Below are 23,516 nucleotides of genomic sequence, written 5' to 3'. Positions count from 1 at the left end.
GACTGACATTTTTTTAAAGAGGCAGTCATTTATAGTGCAAAACCATACCTTGCAAATTATTGCTTCTTTAATCAAAGTCCAAAGTTCAGCTGGCATCCCGCACCGGCAAATTCACACACTATTACAACCTGTCACCTATCCATGTTATATGCACTGTCATTAGAGCTAATTTTCAGCAGGCTCCAGCAGGAACTGTGGCCCTTATTCTAGTTCACTCTTTCTGACAAAATATTTCTTAGATGGACAAAACCATGTGCACTGCAGGTGAGGCAGGTGTTACTTGTGCAGAGATAATTAGATTTGGGTGGGGTTTTACACCTGCCTCACCTGCAGTGCACATGGTTTTGTCCATCTAAGAAATATTTTGTCAGAAAGAGTGAACTAGAATAAGGGCCTCAGTTCCTGCTGGAGCCTACTGAAAAATAGCCCTGACTGTCATCATACTAGCCATGTTTTTCTTTCACCAGTCTGGGAGGGGGGGGGGGGGGTGATGATTAGGCAAGTATAACTGTCACTGAAACTCTCTTAGGGGTGAATTTACTAAAGCATCTTAAAATGAAAAAAGGTATTGTTGCCCATAGCTTAGGTTCCCAAACGCAGTCCTCAAGGCACCCCAACGGTCCAGTTATAAAGTATATCCATGATTGACCACAGGTGACTTAATTAGTAATTCAGTCAGTCTGATTTATTCATCTGTGCTGAGCCATGGATATACCTAAAACCTGAGGACGGCATTTGGGAACCTCTGGCCTATAGCAACCAATCAGATTCTGTCTATTATTTTCTATAATGCAATAGAGAAATGATAGACATAATATTGATAGGTTGCTATAGACAACATTTTCATTTGTAGAAGCTGTAAATTTACCCCTTAGGGGGTATTCAATGTGTGTTTATATTTGTGTGAATAGGTGAAATTTACATAATACAAATTTACAAATATCGCCACTAACTGAATACCCTCTTAGCATCCGTGTTTAACCAATCACTGATATTTTAATTATTTATGGGCAGTATGGATGGTGTAATGGTTAGCATTACTGCCTCACAGCGCTGAGGTCATGGGTTCGATTCCCACCATGGCCCTAACTGTGCGGAGTGTGTATATTCTCCCTGTGCTTGCATGGGTTTCCTCCTGGTACTCCGGTTTCCTTTCACAATCCAAAAATATACAGGTAGGCTAATTGGCTCCCAACAAAAATTAAACCTGTACCTGTACATGTGGTAGGGAATATAGATTGTAAGCTCCACTGGGGCAGATACTGATGTGAATGTTCAAATAATCTCTGTAAAGTGCTGTGGAATATGTGTGCGCCATATAAGAAACTGTTAATAAATAAATAATTTAGAAAAAAAAATTCATTTGAAACCCTATGGTGATAAAATACATTTACATATGTAATTAAATTTTCTTACACCTATGTCCTTTTTCTATGAATAATAATAAGTTTGTCTCCCAGCAGAATTGGGAAAAGATATATTTAATGAGGAATACAAAGAAAAAAAAAATGTCAGAATTGGTATTACATGAGTAAAACAAGACAAGTGATGATAATTGATGTATTAGCAAGACATATATTTAAAATGCCTGTTCATACTTATTGGTTCAAGCAAAGGTCCACCTACCTATCCAACTTCCTTGCTTACAATATGGTTTTCCCAATTAAGGATTTTGCTGAGATGTTTTCATTCGCAGCCAAACCTTCCCGGTCCTGCTTTAGTAGCTCCTGCACGTCCCATCTTGTACCGTTGCTCAGAAATGGAAAGCTTGCTGCAGCAGATCAATTAGATTTGCAATTCTCAAAGTGAAGCATGGTCAATTTTCCTCTATGCCAATATTAACCCGGACATCAATGCTACTTTTAGAACCTGCACGTTTATGAAGCCTGGAGAAACAAATTTTTCTCTTGTCATTGTCTCATAAAAAAGGGTTGTTTATGTTTCAGTCCGACCCAGTTTTATGAGTATTGCATTCAGGATCAATTTGATTTAAGCTCTGTACAGTCACCAGTAGGCATCTTTACTGAAGACTTTTAGTTACAAAACTAAAACAAAATCAGGTCACAAAAGAACACTATATTTATTTGTAAGACTAAATACAAATAGTAATGTGTAAAATGTCTTGTATTTTTTTTACTTGTAGGTTGCATGATGTGTATATGAGTGCTGTTATACTGTATATTCGGTGTTGCTAAAAAGAAGCCATTTTAAGTATCCAAATCCTCATTTTAACCCCTGCATAGATCAAAGGACCCTTAGTCCTAATCCAATGGTTCTCAAACTCTTTGAATTGCAGCCCCCTAGAATATCAGAATTTTTGGGAGGCACCGGAGGCCAAAAAAAATATAAAAGTTGAAAAAATATAGAAAATTATGTCGATTTATGTTTGTACTGTACAGTACAGTATGTTATCCTTAGGTTCAGTTATGTGGTGAGGGACAGGATACACTTATGTTTGTACACCTAATTTTTGATTGGCAGCCACCGGTTCTGGTTTTGTCTATTTCAGTTCATTGACCTAAATTAATTTGAATTGGTCCTGGACCATCAATCCAAGGCACCCCTGCAAGTGTCCTGAGGCACCCCGGGGTTTCAAGGCACACCGGTTGGAAACCACTGTCCTAATCAGAATAAAGAGAAATTATTTTTATTATGCATTATGACAACTAATATCTATGCATCCCATGTCTTAGTCAATGAAGAAGGCAAGTCAGATGCTTGGTTGCATAGCTGTAGAAAGAAAGAAGTAAAAATGTCACTGTATAGGTCATTGGTACAACCTCATCTAGAGTATTGTGTTCAGTTCTGGAGGCCATATCTCCAAAAGGATATAAAAGGATATAAATACATTAGAGACTGTATAAAGAAGGGCAACTAAAATGGTGCATGGCCTACTAAACTTACCTGGAAAGACTAAAAGATCTTAATATGTATAGTTTAGAGCAGAGAAGGGAAAGGGGGGACATGATAGAAACTTTCAAATATATCAAGGGCTTTAACAAGGTACAGTTGGGAGACATTCTTTACAGGAAGAACAACAGCAGAACACGAGGACATGCACTGAAACTAGAGGGAGGGATATTCAGGGGAAATTTGAGGAAGAATTGCTTCACAGAAAAAGTAGTAGATAAGTGGAATAGCCTCCCATCAGAGGTGGTAGAGGCAAATACAGTAGAGCAATTTAATCATGCTTGGGATAGGCATATTGATATAATTACAAAGCAATATGGATCAAATATGGTTTGAGGTAAGATGTTTAAAAAGGGGCAGACTAGATGGGCCCAGTGGCTCTTATCAAATTCTATGTTCCTATGTTTCTATCAGCTCTTGTATGTTCTCACTATTCTTACACAAGACATAAATTGCAAATCACTGGGTTTACCATTTGAGTCCTGACTACCGCCTAAAAAAAAGACATATTATAATCTTAACAATCAAAAAAATACATTGTCAGCACTAGTTCCATGGTCCGCAGTCAATGCACCAGACACAGTGACTGCTCAGTTTGCTAGCAATGGGAGCACAGGATTTCTCTTTACTTGCAGGGTAATCTACAAGTGTCAAGGCAATATTCAGTTGATCTGTAGTTGTTAATGTGTCCCACAGTCTGTAGATGGTGCTTTCCAACTCCAATTTGTCCCTGGCAATGTCTTCACCTTCTGCTTTGGCATCTAGTTCTGACATTGGTGTAAATTAAACTTTCCATTTATTATTACCATTATTACCATTGGGTCTGTTCAGTTAACTTGATTACTCTGCCTTCTGTGAGATCGTCTCCATCTGGACCAACGTAGTACTTGAATGGGCAGGTCTGGGGGTACTGACTTGTGGGCCTTCCACAGCAAAGCTGAAACCTAATTGTACCCATTAGACTTGGTACCTCTTCCCAGACAGTGCTTATCTTGACTGATGGCACACCCTCACTGTTAATGTGCGTGCACACGGATAGATTTGACAAAAGATCTGGGCGTTCCCCACTGACTGAAACATCCAATCGCTCAAATCGTTCCATGTGTATGAGCAATATACTGTAGATGCACAATGTTCCTGGTAGACACAAACGTCCAATAATAATTTGTGTCTGTTACCAGGAACATTGCGTCTATCAGCAAATTTCTCTCCAGTGAATATCGGCAAGCCCGTTGTTATAGAGCATTAACTACACTATGAACCAGAGACCCAGCCAGCTGGTCGCTACCACTTCTACAGAGTACTGCTAAAATATCATCTCCATTTATTTTGGCTCTAAAGGAACTTACCTTAAGGTCTCAGAAGCACACTAGGAACTACAGTATTTGCATCAGATCATTATGTTCAATATTTCATATTTTAATCAGTGTTTAGTTTTATTTAGTAATACATTTTGTGAAGATAATCCAATAATTGTTAATGGTTTTATAGCACTGCTCCCCATCTTTGTTGTTTCTTCCACAGGAGGTAAATGTTCTGGGTGACAGATGACTCGCCGACAGTTGGGATTCTAACAGTCATTTCTTTAACATCAGAATCCCGACTGTTAGGAGACCAACAGTTGGAATCCCGACTTACATAGTCTTTTTCATCTGTTGGGGGTCCACGACCCCTACAGAGGGAGAATAGAATAGATGAAGAGCGTCGCGAGCCTGCAAGGGGCTTAAATGCACTCACCCCCTGTCTGGCTCCTTACAGGCGGAATGCCAGTGTTGAAGAAATGACCGTCAGAATCCCGGAGGGTTATACTATACCCAATAGGTTTATTTATGGTTGCACGCCTAAACATGTCATGGAGATGGGTATCATTTATATTTGATCTTAGTCTATTCTTATTTAAATTATTATAGAGCCAGTGCCATATGTCATATGCATATGCAACAACATGGGCTGTTACCGCTTTGAAGATATCCTCTTGCCAAATGTCTCTTGGTCTGTATCCAGGTCTCAGCTCTGGAGGGTTCCGTATTAAATGGTTTACAGTGTCTAGAGAGACAGTCACTAGGTCGAACACTATTGGACGACAATCAATGGGTTGACACATGGGAACGTTGGACATGCACTAGGTCGACATAGACCAAAAGTCTAAATTAAAATGGTTGGCACAGGAAAAGTTCAACATGAGATTTTCACGATACCTATCTGAAACCTGTCTGTCCACTATTGCAGCCATGAGTCCACTTGTGCCATTGCATTCTGCAGTGACTTTGAAGCTTTCCACTGCAGAAGGATCTGGTACTGTAGTGACATCTCCAGCCCATGCTGCTGTGCAAAGCTTTCACTACTTCCTGAGTCTGGACAGAGGTGTCCAAAGTTCACAGATGCCCCAGAAGTGGCATTATGAGATTTAAAAGTCATTGCTGCACCGTTTTGTATGGTATACATGGGAAACCAAGATGTAACATCACAATATACTTGTTTTACATACAGTAATTAAAAGTACTTAGAATGGACATAGAGGAATGACACATAATGAGGGTATATCCCTCCCATACTACAGACCTAAGAGGTAAGATTGTGGAAAAATATTCATTTACTAAGCTAAAACACTAGTTTATAAATGGAAATGTCTCCATACAATTCTAAATGCTTACAGCTAATTACTGCACTGGCCTAATCTGATGGAGGTAAAATTAACTATGATCTTATTTTTTGGGGGGATTGGTGCCTTACTACAACATAATATCAATATGTGACCTTTAAAATACATATATAATATTACAGTTTAAACTACTATAAAAAAATGTCTTTGAGGAAAAAGAGACTGTCCCATTTGTATGAGGCGTATAGCATGTCCGTCTATCTTAGAGGCTTTTTTTTAAATGTACTCTATATAATGGTCACCAATCTCTGGTAGCATTAAGGATAATTGTCACCCCAAAGCTGATGGGTTTCCTTGTGTTCACTGTACACTGGATATAGTTTCCTCCTGTGCAGGCCTCAGTTACTAACCTTCCAGCTGGTACTTAGTCCATATTCATCCACAGCTGGTGGTTCTTCCTACTGTATTTCCACATGCTGTATGTACAGTATAGTGAATACTGTACTCTTTTGACTGCTGGTTTCTTGTTAAACTATACTGTATGTTTTTGAATTGTTGGTATATCCGTGAAAGAAGCCATTGCACTGGCTCCGCCATTTAGCTGGAATAAAGGTTTACTTGCTTTGATACGCTACTGCTTCCAGTGGTCACATGAAACATGAGCAAATGCAAATTTATATACAACAGACTTGCAAAATTAATAAATGTTACGAACAGAGATGTGTTCTGCATTTTTTCTCTCATCTCCCGCTTACGTACACATTTTTATAAGGTAAAATTGGAGCGCTTGAGGATTTTAAATAAGATATTGAAGTAGATAAAATATATATAAAAGTATAAAGACTGTGCTTGCCTGTTAGGGAGAAAAAGAAGGTTAGGTAGTGTTTACAGCCCTTTCATTGAGTTTTTGTTGGGCGGGGGAGAAGTATACAGTGCGGCACTGGGGATCACGCACTGTGAATCAGCAAACCTTCACTTTCCCTACAATACCTCACATCCGTGAACAGGGTCCTTGTGGTGCTGATAGATGTTTGTTGCGTTTCCGTCTCGCGGCCAATGCGTCTCCGTTCTCTGGTGCAGATGTATTAAGCAAGAGATAAATCCAGGGGTAATAAGGAGAGATAAACGTCCAGCCATTCACCTACTAACTGCCATGTTACAGGCTGTGTTTGAAAAAATTCAGTAAGGAGCTGATTGGCTGGACATTTATATTTCCTTATCACTCTTGCATTTATCTCTTGTTAAGGCTTAATACATCTGCCCCTCTGTCCATTCTCAGACCGGAAGTACGGGTAGCATGTTTCCAGCTGTCAGATCAGCGCTGCCTTCTGGATGCCCGAACTTCTGGACTGAGGATGGACAGAGAACGGAGACGCATTGGCCGCGAGATGGAGACGCAACAAACATCTATCGGCACCACACAGACCCCGCTCACGGATGTGAGGTATTGTAGGGAAAGTGTAGGTTTGCTGGTTCACAATGCGTAATCCCCAGTGCCACTCTGTACACTTCTCCCCCCACCAACAAAAACTCAATGAAGGGGCTATAAACACTACCTAACCTGAAAAATGACACGCAGCACTGCGCACCAACCAGAATATCCCCCTAACTTCCAACTGTAAAACAAATATTGGTATATTTTGCTGTGTGAAATCTAGTAATTACCTCTAAACAGTGTTTTATATCTCCTTTTAAATTTGAAACTGCAGTTCGGAAGGGAATCATGTTCCTTTATAACTTGTTAACTTTATAATTTATCTCTGAACACTTTTTACAACGTATCTTGACTTACAGTATTTGCGTCACAGCTCTCTGTTCCAGCTCTAAACATGCAAGAACTTTGCAGTAATATGACAGATAATCCCCCGCTAACACTGAAATGCACAAATCAGCCATTTCCATCTTCTTTCCATGATACCAGGTCATAACACTGACCGAGGGTACAGACAAGATGCTCCTACTGTACCAGTAAGTGCTCTTAAAAGCAACTGAATGAGTAATTGAACAGTAACCGCTTTCAAATCCTGTTCTATCTGAGATGTCTTTCATATATTAAAATAATTGATCTGGACTACTAAAAGTACAGTGCAGGTAATTCCACTATGATTTCAAAGTCATTAAAATGATCTAAATAATATGAATAAAATAAAATTATACATCGGTTAATCTTTTCATCATGTTATGTATTATTGGTGTTCTAATAAAAATGTTAAATCTAGTAATACTGTGCCTTAGGATTTCATAAAGGGAGATAAACAAACTTATTAGATAAAAAGGGAAGACAGACCAGGGAAATTAAAGCACTATAAGCAAGACGTCAATAACCTCAAGGCAATTGTAAAATGATACATCACAAATAAGTTTTCTAGTACAGGATGTACAATCATCCCAGGTTACATTATGACCATACTACTGTATACACAGTTAGGAATAATGTTGCACAGTCCTCATTGAGCAAAGTCTATCTAACTAAATTGTTTTTGGAGGAAATACTTAAATGTAAGAAGATCAAGGAAAGTTTGATGGAGCTGGGGTTGGCTGGGATCTACTTTTTCTACACTTACTGGTGAACTACCAGCATGCCTAAATGCCCCATGTGCAATACCCTGGATATGGGGCTTGTTCAGCAAGGCCCTGCCCCCTCTCCATGAGGCCACATACTCTTTTGGATGCTGGCGTGTCAGGTCACGCATTGCTGTCTTCTGATGTCAACGGGCGGGATGCATTAAGATCCGCAGCCCCAGTCCACCACACACCGCTGGCTACTGCATAGATAATTGTCGCATATGCACTAACATATGCGATAATTATTGCAAAGGACAGCTCTTGCGTTTAGCTGCCCTTTGCATTGCGGTGGCCCTTACCCGGCGCTGATGCTGGTGCGGGCTCTCCTCCTCCTCCCTGCACCGGGAAGAGGATGTACAGTGCAGGGAGGAGGAGGTCACTGGTGAGGGGGGGGGGGGGGGGTCGGCGGGGGTCCATGGGGGGCAGCAGGGATCTGTGCGGGGCGATAACCCCTGAAACGAAAACCCAGCATGAAAACTTTTGGGCAGGATTGCTGTATCGCTGGGCATCACATTATTAATAACCACATATGCTCTAACATATGCGGTTATTAACGCAAGGGACAGCTTATGCTATACTATCGCCAGCCCCTGCAAAAATGAGGCCAGTTCCATCTGTACCTTATTGACCGTTCTTTCCAAGAATCCTCATTTAAATAAATATTTCTAGTTGCAGTTGTTAAAAAAAAATAATAATAATCTCTTCAGCAGTGTAGAGGTTAACCATGAGATTATATGGCCTGTCATTTAAAGAGTTAAATGATCCAAACATCCAGCAGCACATTACTACCTTTCACGCTATCACATTTTATTATTTCAGCAGCGCAGTCCGCATTCTGCTGCTCACATGAAGCGTTCTTGTAACACTGCCAAGCCACCCTCTCCTTCCTTTCCCAGTGACTCCTTACTCCTTCACATCATTACAATCTCATTTAGTGTTCATTATAACCATGTTAATCATGTTGAACTAATGTGATGCTAAAGTAGCATTTTCCCTAGAAAACCGTTATAATTTACCTTTTCATTAATGTGCCTTCCATTATTTTAAAGTGTAACCATAAAATGCAAGTCGAAATATGCTAAATCCGCAGTCAGTGGGAGGATGACATAAAGAGAAGCACATAAAAGTATGCGGGCCAGATGCACTAAGCTTCAAAGTGATAAAATGGAGAGTGATAAACAGCCAGCCAATCAGCTCCTGCCTGACATTTTTCAATCACAGCCTGTGACATAGCAGGCAGAAGTTGATTGGCTGACTGTTTATCACTCTCCATTTTATCAGAAAAACAGATGAGGTGTCCATAGTGTAGTGGCATTTACCAGTCTGCTCCAATTATACAATGTACACAATGATTTGTGTGCTCCTTTACACAATGTACACAATGACTTAGCAGTGCCAGAGAGAGTATGAATTGCGATTATTAGCTTTTAGTGAAAGCAATTGGTGCTCAGGTGATGATTGCAAATGCAGATGGGGGGGGGGGTGGGGGGTGGGTGGGCTCTCCCAGGCTCCTGATTGAAGACTTAAGCACAGTGGTTGGATGAAGTCACACTGAATGACATCATCAGAGCCCCTATCAGATGCGGCCAATCAGAAAGCCTACTGTTTTCTGGTTCCCTTCTTGAGTGGCAAGATGCTGTCATGGTGCCACTGTTCTGATTTGGCAGAATGGCTATATCCCTATTCCCATCCCCATCCTACAGACATTATTAGCTGATGGGAAAATGTAATGGAGTCACCATTATCTTGCTATCGTACACACTGGGCCTGCAAAGGGAAGCAGCAGCTGGAAAAATTTAGGTTCCAATGGTCACTATGTCCCAATCATTAAAGTATGTTTTTATTTTAATAAAACTGTAAGATGTTTTTATTAATAGATTTTTTTAACTTAATACATTTATGCAAAAATTTCAATTTCTAAATGGTTTTTGTAAATAATATTAGCAATTTAAGTGGTTAAATATGGCCATAATGATGCAAATGCAATCCGACCTCATCCCCATTGGAGAGAGTTGTCCTCTTGTGACTCTTCAGGAGGGGCTTTTACTAAAGTTATCATGCATAAGTAGTACTATGCTAGTCCTGAAAACGAACTGCTTTTGTTGTGTTTCCCCCACCACTGGGGGAAAGCATAGGATCTTGTAGTAAAGGATCTTGTCACCTACGGGAATAGCAAAAATTGCCATTCCATAAAGAGCAGATGGTGCTAGAAAATGACTCTGTTTTAAAAGAATCACATTCTGGTGTAAGGGGCATTACAGTGTATAACATATTGTGTAATAGGCAGTATGGTGTGTGGCATTTTGTGTAAGAGTCATTACGGTCTGGCATAATGTGTAAGGGGCATTACTATAAATAGGAAAAATGGCAAATAACTTAAAAGGGGAATGAATCAGGAAATAAATATAGTGGTATGGATTGTTTGAGGGAGGTGGGCCCCAAACTGGTTTCTTGCCTAGGGCCACATTTGACCTAAATCCAACTCTGTGTATAATAACTTATATTAGGTACAAGTTAAGGGTATACATAAATACATATTTCAGATTGCACAGGCTAAGTACATCATTCACACATTAGGGCCATATGTATCAAGCTTCAAAAAGTGGAGAGTGATAAACAAACAGCCAATCAGCTCCTACTTGTCATTCTTAAACCCAGCCTGTATCATGGCAGCTAGGAGCTGATTGGATGGCTGTTTATCATTCTCCATTTTATCACTTTTTGAAGCTTGATACATCTGGTCCTTAGATGAATGAATGGCAGGTTAAATGTGCATATTCAAACATTGCAAATATGGAAGCGGTACATCTGTCAGAATGAACTTAGGTCGACCCCACTAGGTCGACTGGCAGGAAGGTCGACCTGACTTAAGGTCGACATGGGCTAAGGTCGACATGACTTTAGGTCGAATTTGCATAAAGGTCGACATGAGGAAGGTCGACTGGTCATAAGGTCGACATGGGTTTTTCACTGGTTTTTTATCCGAATGTCGACACAGTCGACATGGACACAGTTGGCAATGAGAATCGGACCCTCGCATCGCTCGCTTCGCTCGCAATGCTTCGGGCACGGTGCCTCGCTGCGCTCGGCACACTATTTTATTCTCCCACCACGCCCTAGTGGATGGTAGGGCATGAAATACCGCCTGTCGGCACATGTCGGCTCAAAAAACAGTGAAAAACCCATGTCGACCTTATGACCAGTCGACCTTCCTCATGTCGACCTTTATGCAAATTCGACCTTAAGTCATGTCGACCTTGGCCCATGTCGACCTTAAGTCAGGTCGACCTTCCTGCCAGTCGACCTAGTGGGGTCGACCTAATGACTGTAGACCTAAGTTCATTCTAATAGATGACCGCTTCCCGCAAATATATATAAGAAATTGTATGGAATGAGCAAGTAAAAGCTACAGTCAGGCCATGGCATTCCTTACAGCTGGCACATGCACATAAGCAGAGTACAGTATTCAGTTCTGCAAGATGAACTAATTCTCAGAGATGGCATTGTTAAATCCTGAAAATATAGGAAGGTATTCCTGATTTTGCATTACACTGCATGGCTTTCAAGTCATGCAAAATTAATAGAAAATTACACCAACTTGGAAGTGACAGAAAGCAGTTTTGTTCATTAAAGTTTAACAGAGCTATTTTCTCTATTCAGGAGCAATTATGCTATAGCGTTTTTCCCTGTCTGCATCAGTGGAGTATGTTCTGTACATTTTGTTCTGTATATGCTGTTTCTGTACCCAGCTGGCAATGAAAGAGAGAGGGGCTTTATGTAATTGCAGATGTCATAAGGGGGCGTGAACTGCAAAGGGGTGTCAATCCCTGGAAGAGTGACATCGAAATCCTAGTGACCGGGAGCAGGGGCAACCGCAGGATTTTCATAGGGGGGGTTCCTTACATGTATGTAGGTATGTACTGTACGTACATACGTGTTATATATATATATATATATATATATATATATATATATATACACACAGAAACACATACATATAGCATACATACTGTGCATGCATTTACAAATAGCTTATACTGTATACACGCACATACTGTACACAGTGAATCAAACATGCTTCCTTTTGAAGAAATTACTACATTACATGCCTTTGGCAAAAATGTCCTATCCATTTGTTGAGGTAATCTGAATAAATTTCACCCCATGCTTCCTGAAGCACCTCCCACAAGTTGGATTGGCTTGATGGGCACTTTTTGCATACTGTATGGTCAAGCTGATCCCACAACAGCTCAATGGGGTTGAGATCTTGTGACTGTGCTGGCCACTCCATTACAGATAGAATTCCCACTGCCTGCTTCTTCCCTAAATAGTTCTTGCATATTTTGGAGGTGTGCTTTGGGTCATTGGGCCTTATTTTGGTTCATTCTTTCTGACAAAATCCTTCTTAGATGGGCAAAACCATGTGCACTGCAGGTGGGGCAGGTGTTACTTGTGCAGAGAGAGTTAGATTTGGGTGGGGTTTTACTTCAAAGTGAGATCTATATTGCAGTGTAAAAATAAAGCAGTCAGTATTTTCCCTGCACAGAAACAAAATTACTCACCCAAATCTAATTCTCTCTGCAGATGTTACATCTGCCCCCCCTGCAGTGCACATGGTTTTGTCCATCTAAGAAGGATTTTGTCAGAAAGAATGAACCAAAATAAGGCCCATTGTCGTGTTGGAGGAGGAAATTTGCTCCAATCAAGTGCTGTTTACAGGGTATGGCATCGCAAAATGGAGTGGTAACCTTCCTTATTCAAAACTCCTGGGTAGAGTAGGGCCTATCCTGAGGGCCTGTTTGAAGCTGTGCCATTGTGCTGCATGCAGGGCCGGCAACAAAAATCTTGGGGTCCCATACACTGTTATCTCTGGGGCCCCCCTATGACCACACACACATAACTGATTAGCATACTAACCACCACCCCCCCCCCCAGTCCTCCCACATACATACACACATAACCCCCTTCACACATGCCTCACCTTGGTGGTGACTTCTTTCAACTAACTTGCAGCAGCTGAACATGTCCCCCTGGCTGCTGCTCTCCATAAGTGCAGTATGCTCCAAACTGTGCATTTTGGCGGAAGCGGGATGCAATGTGGATGTTACCTCATGGACATACCTGCGGAGCTGCTGTTGGAACAGCACAGAGTAGGAAGCACTGTCTACATTGGTGTTTGAAGTTCAGTGCTGGTGGGACAGTGCAGCCCCTAAGTGGCAGCAGATTGGAAGGACCCACTTGGTGCAGCGTCATGGGATCGCAATACTCAGGGAGACCAAACCATGCGATGAGTAACTGAGGCGTTATTCGGGATATTTATTGTCTGCTCCAACCCAGTCGTGGAGATTACATCATACAAACAAAATCAGCTGTATGTTTTTTTGTGCACCTTGATCCATGGGGCCCCCTAACCCTTGTGCCTCTTGATCCTTGGGGTCAAAATCAGATGTCCCCCTTGACCCCCCTTTCGCCGGGCCTGGCTGCGTGTACAGGTAGCCTATAGCACAGTCACATAATGGTGGAACTGGCATCCTACATCACACTGTACATTACGCAATGCGTCACATGCCATCGATCTTGCGTACAAAATGGATTTCCATTTGTTTTTACCATTACTCTATTTGAAAGCATATTAGCATATTGAATTTCTCAGACAACTAGCTATGTAAAAACAGCTGTTTGTGTGTCTGTACAATTTTATTAGATGCAGCTTTTTAAAATGTACTGTATGAATCGGGATAGCAGCCAGTGCTCATGAGTGTACAGTATATAGTGCTTTGTGAAACATAAGTCGCTACAGCCTCTCAGACACACACAGTGTGGATTTTTTGTTTGTCTAGTTCTATTAAATATAACTTTTATAAATATTTAAATTAAAAAAATATGTAAAAAAATAAATAATAAATGAAAGTAATTGAACACGGGTTTCCAGCATGTAGAGCGGCGCAGTTATCCACTAGCCACTTGGTGATGTGTATGTAGAGAGTGCTCCCATTGAAAGGCAATAAAAGGGGATTGTGTGTTGTGCAATTATCAGTAGTTGGCACGGGGTAGTCACTCCCCAAGTGTCAGCTACTTGAGAAAAAACGTATCTGTGCCAGTGCTGAATAAATGTATGTGTCCCATTGAAAGGCAGCCGTAGCACCATTTGTGAAACGTGAGTCGCAGCAGCTGCTCAGACACTTCTAGTGTGGATTTAGTGTTGAAGGTACTGTATTCAGCCCACCCTAAATCCCAACTCACTTCCCCCTTCCCTGGGAGACTTTTCACAGACACTTTTTCGGTGCAATGGAAGAGGCTGCTTTAGTCAATCTGGCTGGGTGAAGGCGCTATACAGACACAATGGGTAATGCATAGCACTAAATGTTACACAGCACAGCATGCACTGTTGTTCCTGCCCATGGAGTTGCACAAAAAGGATTTTATGGGAACAGGTTTTTTTTATGTTTGTCTAGTTTTATCAAATATAACTTTCATAAATGTTTCAATAAAAAAATATAAAAATAAATAAATGACAGTAATCGAACATCGGTTTCCAGCGAGTTGAGCAGTGCAGTTTTCCACTAGCCTACGCCACCTGGTGATAGTAGCCGCTGCTCATGAGTCTATGCAAAGAGTTATCCCATGCAGATGAGGCCCTAATGCCGTTCACCGAGAATGACACGGTCCAGGGTTTGGTGTTCACAATATTCACCTACGGCTACGTGAACTGCAGGCCACAGTTATTATTTGCCTAGGGGACTGGGACACTACACGGCCGATTTGTTTAAGATTTTACAGTACAGTTGGATGTTCACAGGAATGAGTCGCACGAGCATCTCATATGTACTGTATAGTAAGCGCGTCCCACTCTTGGCTAATGGTGTGGTTCGTTCGTATATCAATCTGCCGCTAGTTAGGTGGAGCATTAGCCACCCAGCTGTGGCGATATGTATTGCATGGATATTGTATGGCGTGCATCCACACACCATGGCTCACCTAAGCGCACAAGAAAAGTGGATTGCCAAAACCTTCGCCATGGCAAACTGGCAGAAACAATAAGATCAGCTCCATCTGTATTTTGCCTATACTGATCTTTTCCTTTAATTTGCCAGTCTCCGATATGGCTATTTCTTTGAAACTCTGCCTAGAAGGCCAGCATCCAGGAGTCGCCTGATTACTGTAGACAGCGACACTGGAATTTTGCAGATACCATTTAATCAAGCTGTAAGTTGAGGTCCTGTGAGACCTCTATTTCTCAAACTTAAGACTCTAATGTACTTGTCTTCTTGCTCAGTTGTGCACCAGGGCCTCCCACTTCTTGTCTACTCTGATTAGAGCCTGTTTGTACTGTCCTCTGAAGGGAGTAAAACTGTTGTGGGAAATGTTCAGTTTTTTGGCAATCTCTTGCATGGAATAGCCATCATTTCGAAGAACAAGCATAGATTGTTGAGTTTCACATGAAAGGTCTTTTTTTTGGCCATTTTAAGAGTATAATCGAACCCACAAATGTTATGCTCCAGATACTCAACTAGCTCAAAAGGAAGGCCAGTTGCATAGCTTCTCTACTGAGCAAACCCATATTCAGCTGTGCTTACATAATTGCACAAGATGTTTTAAGGGTTTCGTAATCATCAATTAGTCTTCTAACGTGATTAACAAACACAATGCACCATTAGAACACTGGTTATGGCTGCTGGAAATTAGTCTCTATACACCTATGTATATATTCCTTTAAAAACTAGATGTTTGCAGCTAGTATAGTCATTTACCACATTAATAATGTATAGACTGTATTTCTGATAATGTTATCTTCATTGAAATAACTGTTTTTCTATTAAAAATAAGGACGTTTCTAAGAAATTATATAGTATATATAAGAGAAGAGCACATTTAGCATATACACATGTACTGCAGACACACAAGAGTAGCATACATACACACAAATAGCATATATACACACAGCACATGAAAACACAGCATGTACTTGTATACACACACAGCATATACACATACATAGCAAACATATACACCTCTTATAAGCACTTGCACACCAGCATAATTATTATAACCCACAGCCCACAACACACCCACATGCCCGCAGCTTCACTAGGGCAGCTATATTGAATGCATATTTTCTCATCTCATAAATGCCATTTTCTCTGTGTATTATGTTTTAGATACAGTACATAAGCAAGGTTATTATACCTACTCAATACATTATACTAAAGGCAATTATTCCTTGTTTGTGTTTGCTAGGAGCAATATTTGGTATCTGATGAGTGCTAATTTTATAAACGCCTGTGTGTGCAGTACATGCTAAACTCATCTAGGAGTTATTACTGAGAATTGGAAATGTAATAGGATTATATTGTGATGATGCTCAGCAATCGAGGCAGGTACAGTGATTTAGTGTCCTGTGCCAGCTATTGATGTAAATGTCCAGAAACACAGCGATAGCCATGATAATCGCATTTTGGCAACTATGTAAATATTGTTTAGAAATGATAACCCACCTCTCTGCGTACTCATCCACACATCTTCTGTACCATCCTCCGAGAGGGAAGCAGTGCTCTTTATCACATAATTATGTATTAGTTGCGAGATGAACCATGAAAATTAGACCAGCATTACGGAAGTCTCGGCTGACTCAAGCTTACAGCTATCAATGGGATTAAGAACCTCCTGGGAGGAGGATAGGGAAAAACTGCTTCTTTGGTAAAACTGCCAAAAGCAACAAATGCAATACTTTTTTAATGTGAAGTTTTTAATGTGTTTAAGTTTCTTATAATTGATGGCATGCTGCCAGTTGGTTATGCTAGAATACAGAATGAAGAAGTTTACAGATTGTAAATAAACAATACTTAACCCTTTGAGTGCCAACATCTCTGTGAAGAGATTTAAAAAAACATCTGCTAAAAATGCCGGCGTCTCTCACATTTATTATATAAATTCAAATAAAAAATGTTGTGTAAAAAAAGATTATATTTCCTATACAAGGTAAACAATGCAGGTCATAATGATGAATAAAAATGTCTGCTTGTCAATTTTCACACCTATTTTCACTTGGCACTCAAAGGGTTAATATCACAAAGGCTATAGGCACATACAGTAAGGTACAGTATGGCAGTAATGAAGACTAAGGTAGCTCAGCTAATTTTTCAGCTAATAAAAATGTTTTTTTTTTTGTTTGTTTTTTCTCGACTTTATGTCGATGATCATTATCGGACTATTTTATAATAATGATCTGGAAAATTACCCTTTTTTGGCTGATAAAACATTGGATCAGGGATAAGTTCCCTGACCTACAGTATGTGTTATACTGCTTCTGCTGTGTATGTAACAACATGCTGCTGATGCTGACACACCTGAATGACATCAATTGACACCCAATGGTCGCTGACCTTGACCTTGCTCTGCATGGAAGCTTGATGGGGATTGGACATGCTGGGCTCACTGCAGTAGAGGAGAGAATAGAGACACTGGGCCAGATTCTCTAAGCTTCAAAAGTGATAAAATTCAGAGTGATAAACAGCCAGCCAATCAGCTCCTTTCTAACATTTTTCAAACACAGTCTGTGACATGCCAGGTAGGAGCTGATTGACTGGCTGTTTATCACTCTCCATTTTATCCCTTTTGAAGCTTAGAGAATCTAGCCCTATGTTTGTCATATTCCTGTTGGCTACAAGATGAAGTCAGTTGACTTAAAGATATATTTATTTTATTGCTCACAATCTTAAAAAGACCCTTTCTCCTTACATAATTGCTCAGTTCCACACGACTGACAGGCCTCTTTTTTTTTATCTCAATCCAATACACAATACCACAGATGATAGTTCCCAAGACTGTCAAATCACTCAGTGCCACTTTGTTCCCCCTCACTTTAACCCCTGATGTTGAGCATCATTCTTTATAACACTCCACTAGTATACGTACACATAGAGACGCATTTTATGAGAGAAGGGGTCCCGTGTGCAGGCTCTGATAGGGACCCCTTCTCTCTGACAGTGCTGTAGACTCTGGCATTACACCAGACTTTAAGGTATATGTAAAGGTCTTGGGGAATATAGCATCGGCACTGCATTTCCGGGGACACCGGAAAATAGCTGCAGCTGTAACTTACTTCCTAATTTTTGCCGCTGTGTAGTCAGCGCCGGATTGACGGAGCGGTGAGTATGATTAATGATGCAGGGTGTGTGTGGCCTCTCTTGACCCAGGGACACATGTACACTGCTCACCTTGCAACCATTAAAGATATGCACCAGTGCATACGTAGATGCTTTCACAAATTTGCTGACACAAATAATGTTCCTGGCAGAGCTACTGAATACATTTTTGATTTTACTGGCTTTCGGGTTTCAGACGAAGCAGTAAATGAAAGAGGTGACCATATAAAGATAATGGAAGTTAATAGCAACTTCCTGTACCAGATAGTTTTGCTTACTGTATGTCACATTTGGAACCAGAGCTCTCAAGACAATAATTCAGTAATTAGATTAGCAATCAAAGCAATGCTTAGAACATAAAACTTTTCATTTTGTAATTAACTTTGGAACATTATGGGAGAGATGTATTAAACCTTGGAGAGAGATGAAGTACCAACCAGTCAGATCCCAACTTTCATTTTACAATGACAGTTTCCATGACAGTTAAAGTACCAACCATTCAGTTTTTGGGCTGGATGGAACAAGTTTCAAAAACTGATAACATGGAGACTGATAAACAGACAGCCAATCAGCTCCTACGTGCCATGTCACAGACTGTTTTTGAAAAATGTCAGGCACGATCTGATTGGTTGGTTGTTTAGCTTTCTCTATTTTATCGCTTTTGAAGCTTCTAGCCCAATATAAAAAAAAAAAAAAACCGTAAGAGCTGATTGGCTATTGGATTATCACTCTCAACTTTATCACTTTTTGAAGCTTGATACATCTAGCCCTTAATCTCTTTTTAAGGTTTGATATTTCCGGTGAGGAAATCTTTCAGCACTGATAATATACCTTTCTTACCATAGGTGTGTTACTACGCTCTATAAATTCTCTCTAATTTTGCAAGAAAGTTTTTTATTTTTCATTTATATTCATTGCACTAAATTGGTACTTACAATAATGTCACCATGTAATTGTGTTCACACAAATTTTATAGACATGGGCAATAAAAGCAGCCTTATAAACATAACCACTAAGGGACAAATCATCTAGGGGCAATAAAAAAGATATTATTTAAAACACTTGGTTGGTAAATGGTTACTGGTTGTTTCTGCTCCTTTGTTTTTTTGACATACACACAGTATCATTACAATATACAGAGAAAATGCTGAGATGTCTACAATAGTGTATTACCAAGTAAGGCTAATCTGTGCAATGCATGTGTGTCATACAGTATACTGTACCTGTGTAAGCAAACTATTCACATTCTAGAGATGTTGGGCCTCTAGGAATGAATTGAAGTATATGTGGCACAGTATGAACATGGGGCACTATAATGTGGCTGCCACATTGTGGCATAATGTAAACTGGGGATAATGTCGACCTTTTGACCACATCGACCTAATGCATGTTGACTTTTTCAAGTTTTGTCCACCTGTCTGTCAACCATTAGTAGTCTACCTATTGACCGTCAACATAGACACTGTGGTTTTAATGATCCACGCCCTTCAGGGGACTGTCTAGTCTGTCCTTATAGGGACACCCTACATGGTCACCAAGCCTCTTAAAGCGGTCCATTTATCAACTAGTTTTATATGTTGTGCTTTATAAGGGTGCCGGCTGACTGCCTGACAGTCAGTATTCCGACGGTCAGTACTTCGGCATTGGAATCCCTACTGTTTAAATCTCCGACAGTCGGTATCCTGACAGGGGCTATTCTCCCTTGTGGGGGTCCACGACCCCCATAATGGGAGAATACAACCTGTGGTGAGTGAAACAAGCCACCAAGATCGCAAGGGGCTTCTTTGCGCTCACCCACCTGTCCGAGCACCGGCAGTCCGGATTCCGGACCTTCGGGATCACGATTGTCGGACCACCCTACCACACCCGTGTCATAAATGGATTTCCATCCGTTTCCAATTGTATTTTTTAAATTTTGGTCCATGTAGACATTTTGCAAGTATTGACATTTAAGCCATATCCATATTATGTTGTCACAATGTCCATCGACAATATGACCGTATAATGATCAGAGTCAATAATGGGAAAAGTGGTTCTAGGATGACTTGAAATTTGAGATCCCATGCTCTAACCAGAAAGGCAAACTGGGGAAGAAGATAGGTGTGTGCTCAAATGTACTCAGTAGGGAACTATTAGGGCTGGTTGGCTTGTATGGATATGTTCCTCTTTAATCTGAATTTGTGTAGGGAAAGATTCTTGTATATGGGAGTGAGTGTAGATGATCGGAATGGCGGTGAAACATACAATTTATGCCCATTACTGTTTTAATGTAAGCTACTAATGTACGCTTATGTAGCAAAATTAATCATTCCACGTATTCATTTAATGTGCAGTTTGTATTCAATATTTAAATTTTCTCCTGACTTAGAGAAAGGAAGATGAGGAGAGAAGGAAAGGTGAAGAACAAATCCGCCAGCGGGAAGAGCTGCGTGCGAAGGAGCTGTACTTGAGTCTGAAGAAAGCCCAGCAGCAAAGTCAGCGGAATGAAAACGAGGAGGAGGAGTGGCAACAGCAATGTAAGTACAGATCAAAAGCCTGGGCATGGCTTCCACTGTAGGCAATCCTTTTAACTGGTAATTAGAACATATTACTTGTAGGGAATATTCAGGGCTTTTGACAAGTACTTTCTGCAACATTTTTTTCATAGAAATAAAATGAAATGTTCATAATACGTGTGTTTGTGTAATGTGTATTTTCGGTGCAATAATATGCTTTTCAGATAATTAAATGTTCCAAAGCTTTCAATCACTTACTCAGCATAAATAATTCTCTGGATACTCCGGAGATTGGTGCCACATGCATGATTTAGATGAGACTGTAATTATGCAGCTTGTCACATTTTATTTTGTTATTCTTTCAAGGTATCATTTTCACAGCCCATCTCCGTACAGTATGGTTTGTTTTTAAGGAGCTCATTAAAGTCAATGTTTTAAGTGCAATTGAAATGTACCAATTCTCAACAAACAATTCCTTGCCTCGCAAATCGCCTCGCCATGTGGCTCATAGAAATGCAGTGAGTGGCAGTACTGCAACGTGGCAATTCTGTACCATGAGTATCAATTTGGGGCACCAAGAAAGTGTGAATGGTCGGATTGCAGCAATGATGAGCGTGACTAACCCATGCAGTTCCTTTTCCCTGCCTGGGGTGTCACTGTCTGCTGTGGTGTTTCTAGCACAGGTGTGGTTTGCAATACTGATATGCTGATATACAGACCACACTGCTAGAAGCGACACCCCAGGCAGGGAAGAGGAACTGCATGGGTTTTCAAAGATGACGGGTGCTAGAATGAACACTAGGTAGGCAACAGACTCCACCAGCTGTTTAGCTACTGTCACTGTTTTCATGTGCAAGAATGCTGGGATGTGTAATTCCACAGCAGCTGGAGTGCCACAGCTTGGCTACCCCTGCTCTGTATTATCACTGAGGGCCTAATTCAGATGTGGTTGTTCTTGTGTTGGCTGATGCTATGTCTTATGGTGTGTACACACGGTGAGATTCCTTAGCTATTCGACTTGCTATGCAATCTTTGCTAACTCATGTACTATTTACATATAATTCATGCTATCTGCATTAGATTTCCACTATATAGTCATTGCTGCCCTGACTATCTGGGTTTCAGTTTATGCTGTCCAGGGAGCGCGCATCGGGATTGCAAGGTAAAAAACATCTGCGATCTGGATGCGATTTTGACTATATAGTCAAAATTTAATGCTGGATTGTACCGTTGGTACACACCATTACCGTTGTCAATTGCGATTGTATACTAATATAGGCAGTAGCTAGCCTGAGGTTAGCAATGCCTATTGCTGTCACTTTAAAGCCAATGATCTACAAATGCAGAAATGTTTGTACAGTCATGTAATTGATTTAGAGTGCCTTCAAAGACAAGCATATTGAGCAGCTCTATTACAACACCGAAGGCTCTCCAGTAGCAAGTGAGATTGCAACTGCTAAACTATGCCCACCCAGAAAAATGGACGGCCATGACACATCTACATTTACGTGACCACTCTCCATTACCTCACACATATATTGTATAACTGTCACTCTTTGTGACTTAGGGCCAGATGTATCAAGCTTCAAAAAGTGATAAAATGGAGAATGGTAAACAACCAGTCAATCGGCTCCTACCTGCCATGTCACAGACTGGGTTTGAAAAATGACAGATAGGAGCTGATTGGATGGTTGTTTATCACTCTCCATTTTATCACTTTTTAAAGCTTGATACATCTGGCCCTTAACCCTCATTGTAACTGTCATCGAATTCAATTGCTGCACATGTGTAGAGACACATAGACAGATTTGTGTTCAATAGCCACTTTGCAACTGAATTAGGTCTCAAGAACTGGTGTTGCACATTTCTGACTTCAAACAGATTTCACCTGCAGGCTTAGCCAATGGACAAACAAAAGCCGTGCTCTATTTAAAACCTCTCATGTGCAGCTTCTAGTTCACTTTATCTTATTTATTGACCACATTTCTTTCTCCAAAGTAAATTTGCTACCATCTGCAATGCTAAGTACCACAAATGTGTTCTACAAAATAACAAATACTCTTATTAATTCAACAAAACTTACATCTTAAACATTGGGCTATTAATTTTTCTTGAAGGCAATTGCTGAGAAGCTCTTCCACGTAGTGTATGATGTCTTATTGATTTTGCAATTTCTTATTAAATTATTTCCCAAAAATATAGTAAGTTAATTTCGACCAATTTACTAGATCTCGTAAATATAATATTTAACTTCTAGGCTACTTGTAAGCAAATCTTTTGCTTCGTTATTTCTTGTCTTCAAAATACCTTTTAATTAGCACCATGCCGTGCGTGCAGTTGTCTCTCCCAGCTTTGCTGTAGCCCAGAGCATCGACACCAGACCCGGCTCCGACATTGAAATGAAACCATAAATGACCTGTCTCTGGGGAAGCCATTTGTTAATTGGCGTTCAAAACTTTATTTGGTCAGTCCTTCAGTGATAGAAACAACACAGCAGCAACCTCTTCAGCATTCAGTCATGTAAAACAACAAAAACAATATATATACCTGAGTCTGGCCGCCCCCCCCCCCGAGATCGGCAGGTCTGCCCGTACCCCCCCCCCGGGTCTGTCCAAGCACCCCCCCCCCCACGAGCGGGTCTGAACGCACCCCCACCTCCTGCGAGCTGGTCTGTCCGCAACCATACCCCCCCCGCACCACACCCCCCGCGAGTGTGCCTGCGGTTCTAACCCGCACCCCCCCCCCCCACGCGAGCGGGTCTGGCCACACTGCACCCCCCCCCCCAAGAGCGGGTTTGTC

The 23,516-nt window shown here is 40.8% G+C and overlaps 1 protein-coding gene across 1 annotated transcript in view; it reads left to right on the top strand.

Moving 5' to 3' along the window:
* The window catches only part of SH2D4B (SH2 domain containing 4B), a 249,160-nt gene that overhangs the window by 110,699 nt on the left and 114,945 nt on the right, over positions 1-23,516 (top strand). The window contains exon 4 of the mRNA XM_083146312.1: positions 20,591-20,738. Within this exon, the coding sequence (XP_083002438.1) occupies positions 20,591-20,738 (148 nt within the window). The remainder of the gene's footprint in view (positions 1-20,590; positions 20,739-23,516) is intronic.

Source organism: Crinia signifera, chromosome 6 (genome assembly GCF_055691185.1).
Source record: "Crinia signifera chromosome 6, ASM5569118v1, whole genome shotgun sequence".
In the NCBI taxonomy this organism is placed as follows: Eukaryota; Metazoa; Chordata; class Amphibia; order Anura; family Myobatrachidae; genus Crinia; species Crinia signifera.
This window is presented reverse-complemented; position numbering and strand designations above follow the sequence as displayed.